The sequence below is a fragment of the Triticum dicoccoides genome, chromosome 3A (assembly GCF_002162155.2).
Source record: "Triticum dicoccoides isolate Atlit2015 ecotype Zavitan chromosome 3A, WEW_v2.0, whole genome shotgun sequence".
NCBI classification, from domain to species: Eukaryota; Viridiplantae; Streptophyta; class Magnoliopsida; order Poales; family Poaceae; genus Triticum; species Triticum dicoccoides.
Window position 1 is genome coordinate 468,094,026 of NC_041384.1, and position 9,772 is coordinate 468,103,797.

General features: G+C 45.1%; 1 protein-coding gene across 1 annotated transcript in view; it reads left to right on the plus strand.

Moving 5' to 3' along the window:
* Positions 1 to 6,598, plus strand: part of LOC119268607 (tryptophan aminotransferase-related protein 3-like) — a 7,721-nt gene extending 1,123 nt beyond the window's left edge. The window contains exons 2-5 of the mRNA XM_037550273.1: positions 4,870 to 5,167; positions 5,261 to 5,556; positions 5,627 to 5,913; positions 5,987 to 6,598. Coding sequence (XP_037406170.1) covers positions 4,870 to 5,167; positions 5,261 to 5,556; positions 5,627 to 5,913; positions 5,987 to 6,207 — 1,102 coding nt within the window. The 3' untranslated portion in view covers positions 6,208 to 6,598. The remainder of the gene's footprint in view (positions 1 to 4,869; positions 5,168 to 5,260; positions 5,557 to 5,626; positions 5,914 to 5,986) is intronic.
* Positions 6,599 to 9,772: the final 3,174 nt, after the last annotated feature.

The window sequence follows — 9,772 nt, forward strand, 5'->3', positions numbered from 1 at the left end:
AACTTCCATGTCGCATTCAGGCAAGGAAAAAAAATCCATGTTATATCCGTGGGGGCGGATATTTCAAATGAGTTTCACGTCACGTCTAGTAATTATTATCTGACAGGTACGTTCCCCCCTCTGATACTGAGAAAAAATTATCAACCACTAACTTATTCACAAAATTATAAACTAGTCCCTCCTTTTCAAAATACACAATTATTTTGAAATAGAGGGAGTACAATGAAGCATCAAAGTGATACTATAAATTTGTAATAGTTTATGTAACAACATGAGACACACATGCACGACTGATACAATCAAAATATAAGAAGGGAAAATCATTTTTTAAGAAACACAAGCAAATCAAGATGCTCGTATACAATACATGCGCACACCCTATCTCAACAAGCACTCTCGAGAGACTGAGCCGACACATTTTAAGATTTACGAATTCACCATAGATGCCTCGTAGTTGACATGAATGTTGTTTCTCACCGGACAAACATCACCCCTCTCTTTATGTTGTTAACCAAAAATAAAAAGCTGGACACCAGTTTGTTTTATGAAATTTAGAATGTTATCGAATGAAATTTACGGGAATATTAGGAATCAAACAAAAACAAACATCTAACACGGACCATTTTGAATTATTATCAAAATATATGTTTTCCTGTTATATATTTTTGAATTCTATGCATTTTCCTAAAACTTTAGTAATTTTCATGGATTTTTTTGCTTTTCATATAATTTCTGATTTTTCTCTGAAATGTCATGGACTAAAATGGTTTAGCAAGGCAAAGGACGACCAAATCTACACAGATTTTGGAAATATGGTAAACAAAATATCAAATATAGGTTTGAGAACGAATCTTAGAATTTCAGAATACTTGGGGGAGCAAAATGTTTTTATTCTCATAATAGTAAATATAATGCACAAGAATGTTGTCCCATGGCCTGCTAGCTTGCTATTTGGACCATGCATAATATATTCCGTTCAACGAATTAATGTAGAGGGTGTGTTTAACATTGGCGAAACATTTTTTTAGTAAATACTCCCTCCGTTCCTAAATATAAGTTTTTTAGAGATTCTAATATGGACTACATACGAAGCAAAATGAGTGAATCTATATTCCAAAATATGCCTATATACATCCATATGTAGTTCGTATTGGAATATCTAAAAAGACTTATATTTAAGAACGGAGGAAATAGTTGTTGCTTCTTTTATTTTGCGGGGAACAAATGGTTATTGCTTGTTGAAATAGAACACAGCAGAACAAAGACATTGAAATAAACATATATACAACAAAAGTTGTTGATAAAACTAAAAAATACAACATTGATAAAATACATCATTATTTTTCCCTGGAAAAAGATGCTTTAAAGTGTTCGTCTCTAGCTTCAATTTTTTCTCTGGACTTTCCTCCATTATTGCAGCATTTTTTTATGTTTATCACTTCAAAAGTAAACACATGTGGCCAGTGGCCGCACAGCTATACCATCCAGTTTGAATATTCTGCGGTTAGTTTGATATAATAATGTAGTTTACCTAGGGCTCAATCCAACCTAACCAGCATACACACACGTTGTTTTATTCTCAGCACTTTCACGTGTTCCTTAAAAAACTCTAGCGACAGAGCCTAATCATTACCATCTCAATTAATTTGGCCCCGTTCGTGGGTCGTGGCCTCAATGCAGACCACCATGCATGCACTGTCCAGAGTGGCCCAGTGTTACAGCGATTTTGCATGGTCGTGTCGCCCATTAATAGTGTTTGCCGCATCCGCTGTGATCAGAAATTAGAGCAACTCGAACACGGTGATTCATTTCGTCTTTCGCCGACCATTTGGGTTGTTGTGAACAAAAGTAATGATCCAACGGGCTGACCATTTCTAAAATGCGTCCGCTTGGCATCCGTGCAGACTCATTTTCAGTACAAATTTGAGCTCGGAATGCGTTGGCACGAACGCGCCGCGCGTACCCTCGGTGTCCGCCCTGTCCCCACATGACAGCCGGTCAACTACCTCTGGCATCTTTATTAACGCCGACCGTCGACCGGGGGCCACACATCAGCGACAGCGGGTGACCTTTTTTAATCCGAGCATGCGGGGGAGGGGGACGTCCTCATCCTCTTCCAGACGCCCGTCACATCTAGCCACCCGCTGCCCCCCATCAGCGACAACCCTAGCCACCATAGGTTTCCTCTCCGACAAAAACAAGGGCAAGGCCCCCGATGGCCCTTCGCGCACGCACCCCCGCCCCGCCTGTCTCGGCAGCGGGTTAGCGTCCCAGTGCACCAGGCGAAGTGGCACTGGGAGCACCACATCCGCCTACCCCCGACGTCACGCTGCCACATGACTGTCACTTGGATTCGAAGAGGATCCCAGTGCCGGTGGTGCCGCGGTCGGCCTTTGTGGCCGGCATTAATGTTTACTTAACGTTTTTTTATTTTCAAGATATTTGCGGTATTTTTTTCACGCGACCTCAAAAATGGGTCTGACCAGCGTTGGGCGCAAGCGCCGACCCAAACGCGAAAGCGGACATGGGTGTCCGCCGAGCCGAACCAAATGGACAAAACGCAGACAAAATCGTCGTCCGTTTGGGTCGACCGGTTGGAGTTGCTCTTACACTCAACCGTTAGGGCATCTCCAATGCATATCCGCAAATAGCTTAGGTAAATGTTTGTTTTTATGTTCAGACGTGGTTTGTGGACATGATGCAGGAGAGAGTCATTCATTGTTGTTCACAAAGTATCTGGTTGGGAGGAGAGAAAGCAGGTGAGGACCATGCATGTAGTGGGATATTATGATGTGGTGTCTAGTTGGAAGAGAGAGGAGAGGAGACCATGCATGTGCGGAGAGAGAAGAGAGAAGGACCACGCGGGGGCTTTGGTTGGTAAGTGGATGTCCGCACTCTGATATAGCTTCTTATGTTTGTCTCCATTTTGCTGGAAAAACCGCTTCACAGAGTGATGCAAGATCTCGTTGGATTGCAAAAGTGAACAAAAACGTCCGATTGAACATATACCGGAATTTTGAGGGTCTCCCTTGGAGATACCCGTACCCTGCAACAAAAAATACTCAGCGTGCTAATGTCTCACTTGGATTCGAAGAGGATCCCAGTGCCGGTGGTGCCGCGGTCGGCCTTTGTGGCCGGCATTAATGTTTAATTAACTTTTTTATTTTCAAGATATTTGCGGTATTTTTTTCACGCGATCTCAAAAATGGGTCTTGAGAGTGTCGTCATAGCATGAAGAGTCTTCAAAACCCGTCTGAGTCGCCAAAGGGGATAACGAAGAGATAACACATAAGAGAAAGACACCGCATCAATAGAAGATACAAGAGAAGTATCAAAAGAAGATGGGTTGTCGAAAGAAGATGGCACATCAAGAGAAGAAGCATTGCTTAAAGAATCATGGCCCATGAAAACCGACAGCGAAAGAAGCTCGGGGGTAAGAGAATGAGTTTAGATCAACAATGCAAAAAGAGACCATAGAAATCCTATAAAGAGGACAATGACCAGAAAAAGGCTGACGGACAAAATTTTAATGGACTCGCATGACATGAAAAGCACAAAATATCAACGAATTTGATGGACGCAACAAAAATTATAGAAAACTAGGAAGCTAAAAAGCACACATGAACTAGATACGATAGGAGCAAAAGAAAATCATGGAGACAAGGCCAAAAGCAGCAGAATAGCAGCAAAGTAGCAAGCGAGCAGAGAGGTAGGAGTAGCACGCTAGCAGTAGAAAGTAGCTAGCTAGCACCCAATAACAACAGGAAGCAGCTAGCATGTAGGCAAGCACGTGGGTCTAGAGGAGCATACGCGGGCAGAGAGCAGAGCTGAACTAGGCGACTCCAATTTGACCTGCAACGCGGTTACCGATCGGGCGCACTGGTGTGAACGTGGTATGTCATATCTAAGTTGACGTCTACTCTATTTTTGTCTATTTTTTCCTACTTTTTTTTTCTTGTTGCTACATTGTATACTTGTGGGAGCTTAAATGTGACATCTTTAAAAAAATCTAGATGTGAATTGGACAATTTTTTTAAAAAATCTAGTGGATTGTAAGGACGAGTTGCGGTGTCCGGAGACCCAAATCTAGACTCTAATGCCATGCTAGGAAAACAACTTAATTTTATTGAAGGCCCAAGAGTATATATACTACCTCCGTTTCAGTTTACAAGTCCTATGCGTATACCTAGATTGTCAATTTTATCACCTTAATATAAACTATATAACACAAAAATTATATGGTTTAAAAATAGAACATCTGAAGTTTATATTCATATATTTTTTGTAATAAATGACTTGTGTTAGGTTGGTCAAATTGACGATCTAGGGACACGCGCACGCCCTGTAAACTGAAGAGAGGTAGTATTACACATGACTTGAGGTGCAAGAAAATAAACATAAACTAATAAAAACTCCTAAACTAATACTAATACTCCTTAACACTTCTAGGCCGAGCTCGCAACTCAGGTGCGGGCGGCTAGTGGCCATGGCCAAGTGGGTGGTATGGTGGCTACCGTCTCGACGTTCTACGCCGGTGGGCTGTTGTATTCTTGCCTGACCCACCAAGTCAAAGGTGGAGTTTGCGTGCCGGGGTGAAAATCCTATCTGGTTTGGCCAGACACAGGTGCCCCCATCTTCCTGAAGTTCTCCGTTGTGATTGCTCTGTCCCTTTATTGCGCTCCGGATGAAAATCTGATATTTCAATCGAATGATAATGACGCTGTTGTGTTGTGTCCTTTCCGAAGGCGCCGTCTTAAAACTTCATCTCTTCGCGATATTTTCATAGCAAGGGCGCCGTCGGCTGTGTAGTGATGCTTTTCTCTCAACGTGCTAATGTCAGGGTACTGGTTTTCTTAATAATTTGCGCAGCGGGGACCCGATGTTCCTGGAGCCACACTGGATGCGGCACGCGGAGGCCAGCGCCGTGGTGGTCTCCGGGTGGCACCGCATGAGCTACAGAGCCACCGACGGTCTCTTCCAGTCCGTCGAGCTCGAGCGCTGCATCAGGCGGCTGCACAGGGCCGTCGGCAACGCCGTCGCCGACGACAAGCAAATCGTCTTCGCCACCGGCTCCATGCAGCTGATCAACGCGCTGGTGTACGCCCTGTCCCCAGACAGCAACTCCGGCTCGACGGCCAACGTGGTCGCCACCACGCCGTACTACCCGGTCAGTGCTGTTATTTTATGTGTGCCTTTTTCTAGATTATTAGCCACGGATCGATCTAATCTACTCTGTTTGTTGATTTGATACATCATGCAGGCTTACAGAACGCAGATCGTGTTGTTCGACAGCCGGGAGTACAAATGGGCCGGGAACACCTCCATGTGGGCGAAAGCGTCGGGGAACTCCACCACCAAGGAGGACGTCATCGAGTTCGTGACGTCGCCGAACAACCCCGACGCCCTGCTCCACCAGCCCGTCGTCGTCGGCTCGTCGGCGATCCTCGACCACGCCTACTTCTGGCCGCACTTCACGCACATCCCCGCGCCCTCCGACGCGGACGTCATGCTCTTCACCACCTCCAAGCTCTCCGGCCATGCCAGCAGTCGATTCGGGTACGCACACGCACCCACGCGGAAAACAATAGACATACTGCACACACATATAATGTGTTGCACTGCGCAGGTGGGCGCTGATAAGGGACGAGAAGGTGGCCAAGAGGGTCAATGACTACATTATGCAGAACACCATGGGCGCGTCCCGCGACACCCAGCTCCGGATGCTTGCCATCTTCAAGACCATACTGGCCAACCTGCACGGCAAGGAGGACATCTTCGCCTTCGGGCACGACGTGATGACGGCCAAATGGCGCAAGCTTAGCGCCGTCGTGTCGCACTCCCGCCGGATCTCGCTGCAGAACATCCCTCCCCAGTACTGCACCTACTTCGACAAGATCAGGGAGCCATCCCCAGGTGACGCATCGACTTGCTGAAACACGTTCAGATTTTGAAACTATGGTTGATGTTTGATTCGGTTGGCATGCAGCTTATGCGTGGGTCAAGTGTGAGAGGGAGGAAGACAGTGACTGCTCCGACGTGCTGCTCAAGGCCAAGATAATCACACGGTCCGGCGTCTGGAACGATGCCAGCAGCCGGTACACGAGGATAAGCCTCATCAAGTCCCAGGACGACTTCGACCTGCTCCTCGAGAGGATCACAGAATTTGTCGATGCCGAGCTCACCGCTGCTGGTTCCAACTCCATGTGATGTCCCGTGTTAATATACAGAAACGGGTCAAGGAAATGTGAGCATACAGAAGGTATGTATTTGGTTAGGACGGGTACCAAAAGTGCGACGTCCAGAGGTCAGCTACGTGTTGGTTGTGTCCCAGACTCCCAGGCTAGGTGATGATCGAGGAGCACGCGTTGTGACTGGACACTGAACATTACTCGAATGATCAGCTATGCGTTGATTGTTCTCACCGTGTGTTACTTATTAGACAAGAAAAATGTTTCCATGCTGTATTGAGTGGAGGATTAAGGAGCACATGCAAAGCTCAGAAACTGGTACATTAATGCTAGTTTGTCCGAGTCATAATTTTCTTTTCTTTTTTGTGTGGGAACTCAGGGAGTTTTTATTGAATAGTGATGCTCAGATAGTGATGATGAAAAAACCTCTAGTGTTTATGATACCCTGGAAAGAGCTAAGTTATACTTTCTCCGTTCCATAATATAATAGTGTTTTTTTTACACGGGAGTAGCATTCAGTCGGTAAAATCCTCAAAGTTGTGTTCAGGTTTGAGCTAGCTAAAAAAGGGGAGGACAAAGGGTCAGTTATGTCAGGAATCTTCTGGAATTGCATGAGTTTGGGGCGTCCTGAGGCTGGTTGTAATGGGGAGTATCATATACTAGTATCATGCATATGCGAAATTGCTGAGAGCACACGGCGACCACCTTCATCGGAATCTGCCCCACTCATTTTGCATCGGGATTCCAACCACTATATTAGTCAAGATGTATTTCATAATTCACACATCATGTATGCCCCTCTAAATATTTTCGTATAAATCTCAACAGCTATAGTGACCTGACTAGTGGCAGAGAAGCAGACCCATCATCTCCAATGGTCACTCCCCAACCATCAAAGAACATAGTCCAATGTTCTGAGTGAATCTGAGTCGGTTGCTGCTGTTTGATTCACTCGACCAGAAAATCTGCTATTGCTTGAGACTTGATCGCCTTTTTTGCCTCGAACTTGATATCTAAAGGGAGGAATTCAATCGTCCACTTGGGCACTCGACCGGTTGCATCTCGATTGTTTAGGATTTTTGATAACGGAGCATCGCTGACGACTGAAATCGAGTGGTCTGCGAAGTAAAGTGCAACTTTCTTAGTGGTCAGATAAATCCCGTAGACAAGCTTCTGATAATGCGTATACCTTTGCTTGGACGGGGTCAAGACTTCAGAGGTATAGTACACTAGGCGCTGAACTTTATACGCTTTGCCTTCTTCCTCCCACTCAACTATGAGTACTGTCCTGACAATTTGTCCTATGGATGCAATATACAACAGTAGAGGCTCTTTGCTGACCGGAGCAGCAAGGACCATCTGGGTGGAAAGCAGGGCTTTGAGCTCTACAAACGCTGCTTCGGCTTCAGGAGTCCACTCGAACTTGTCAGATTTCTTCATCAGTCGGTAAAGAGGCAAAACCTTTTCACCAAGACGCGAGATGAATCGACTCAGTGCAGCCAAACAACCAGTAAGCTTCTGAACATCATGCACACGCACAAGACGTTTCATTCAGAGAATTGCTCCAATCTTCTCTGTGTTTGTGTCGATTCCTCGTTCGAAAACGAGAAAACCAAGTAACTTTCCGCCTGGGACTCCGAATGTGCATTTTGCCAGATTGAGCTTGATGTCATATCTTCTTAAGCTGGTAAATGTTTCGGTGAGGTCAGTCAGCAGGTCGGAACCTCTGCGTGACTTGACCACGATATCATCCATGTATGCTTCCACATTCCGACTGATTTGAGTGAGCAAGCACTTCTGAATCATGCGCATGAATGTGGCACCAACATTCTTAAGACCAAAGGGCATGGTGACATAGCAAAAGCACCCGAATGGGGTGACGAAGGCTGTTTTTATTTCATCGGGTCCATACAGTCAGATCTGATGGTACCCGGAATACACATCCAAAAAGGACAAATGCTCACACCCTGCAGTTGATTCGATGATCTGGTCGATGCGGGGGAGAGGGAAATGATCTTTCGGGCAGACCCGATTGATGTGTTTGAAATCGATACACATACGAAGTGAATCATCTTTCTTGGGGACCATGACAACATTGGCGAGCCACTCGGAGTGGTATATCTCGCGGATGAACTTAGCTGCCAAAAGCCGAGCCACCTCTTCGCCAATTGCCTTTCTCTTCTCCACGGCGGACTGATGGAGATGTTCTTTGACAAGTTTTACTTTTGGGTCGACTCGCAAACGGTGCTCAGCCAGTTCCCTGGTACACCTGGCATGTCAGATGGTTTCCATGCAAAGATGTCCCAGTTCTTACGAAGGAACTGTATGAGCGCTTCTTCCTATTTGCTATCGAGTGTTGTTGAGATGTGGGTCGGAGCAACATTGGGGTCAGTCGAGTGAATATGAACAGGCTTTGTCTCACCGACCGATTGAAATGTGGACTCTGAAGCACGCTTCTTGGCTCACAACAAATCACTCGGATCTGCATTTTTGATGTATTCTTCCATCTCAACAGTTGCCATCTGTTTATCAGCAATTTTTGAATCCTTCTGGAGGCACTCTTCCGCTCTTTGCCGATTCCCTGTTGAAGGAAATATGCCCTAGAGGCAATAATAAAGTTATTATTTATTTCCTTATATCATGATAAATGTTTATTATTCATGCTAGAATTGTATTAACCGGAAACATAATACATGTGTGAATACATAGACAAACAGAGTGTCACTAGTATGCCTCTACTTGACTAGCTCGTTGATCAAAGATGGTTATGTTTCCTAACCATAGACATGAGTTGTCATTTGATTAACGGGATCACATTATTAGGAGAATTATGTGATTGACTTGACCCATTTCGTTAGCTTAGCACTTGATCGTTTAGTTTGTTGCTATTGCTTTCTTCATGACTTATACATGTTCCTATAACTATGAGATTATGCAACTCCCGTTTACCGGAGGAACACTTTGTGTGCTATCAAACTTCACAACGTAACTGGGTGATTATAAAGGTGCTCTACAGGTGTCTCCGAAGGTACTTGTTTGGTTGGTGTACTTCGAGGTTAGGATTTGTCACTCCGATTGTCGGAGAGGTATCTCTGGGCCCTCTCGGTAATGCACATCACTTAAGCCTTGCAAGCATTGCAATTAATGAGCTAGTTGCAGGATGATGTATTACGGAATGAGTAAAGAGACTTGCCGGTAACGAGATTGAACTAGGTATTGAGATACCGACGATCGAATCTCGGGCAAGTAACATACCGATGACAAAGGGAACAACATATGTTGTTATGCGGTCTGACCGATAAAGATCTTCGTAGAATATGTAGGAGCCAATATAAGCATCCAGGTTCCGCTATTGGTTATTGACTGGAGACGTGTCTCGGTCATGTCTACATAGTTTTCGAACCCGTAGGGTCCGCACACTTACGCTACGATGACAGTTATATTATGAGTTTTATGTTTTAATGTACCAAAGGTTGTTTGGAGTCCCGGATGTGATCACGGACATGACGAGGAGTCTCGAAATGGTCAAGACATGAAGGTTGGTATATTGAAAGCCTATGTTTGGATATCGGAAGTGTTCCGGG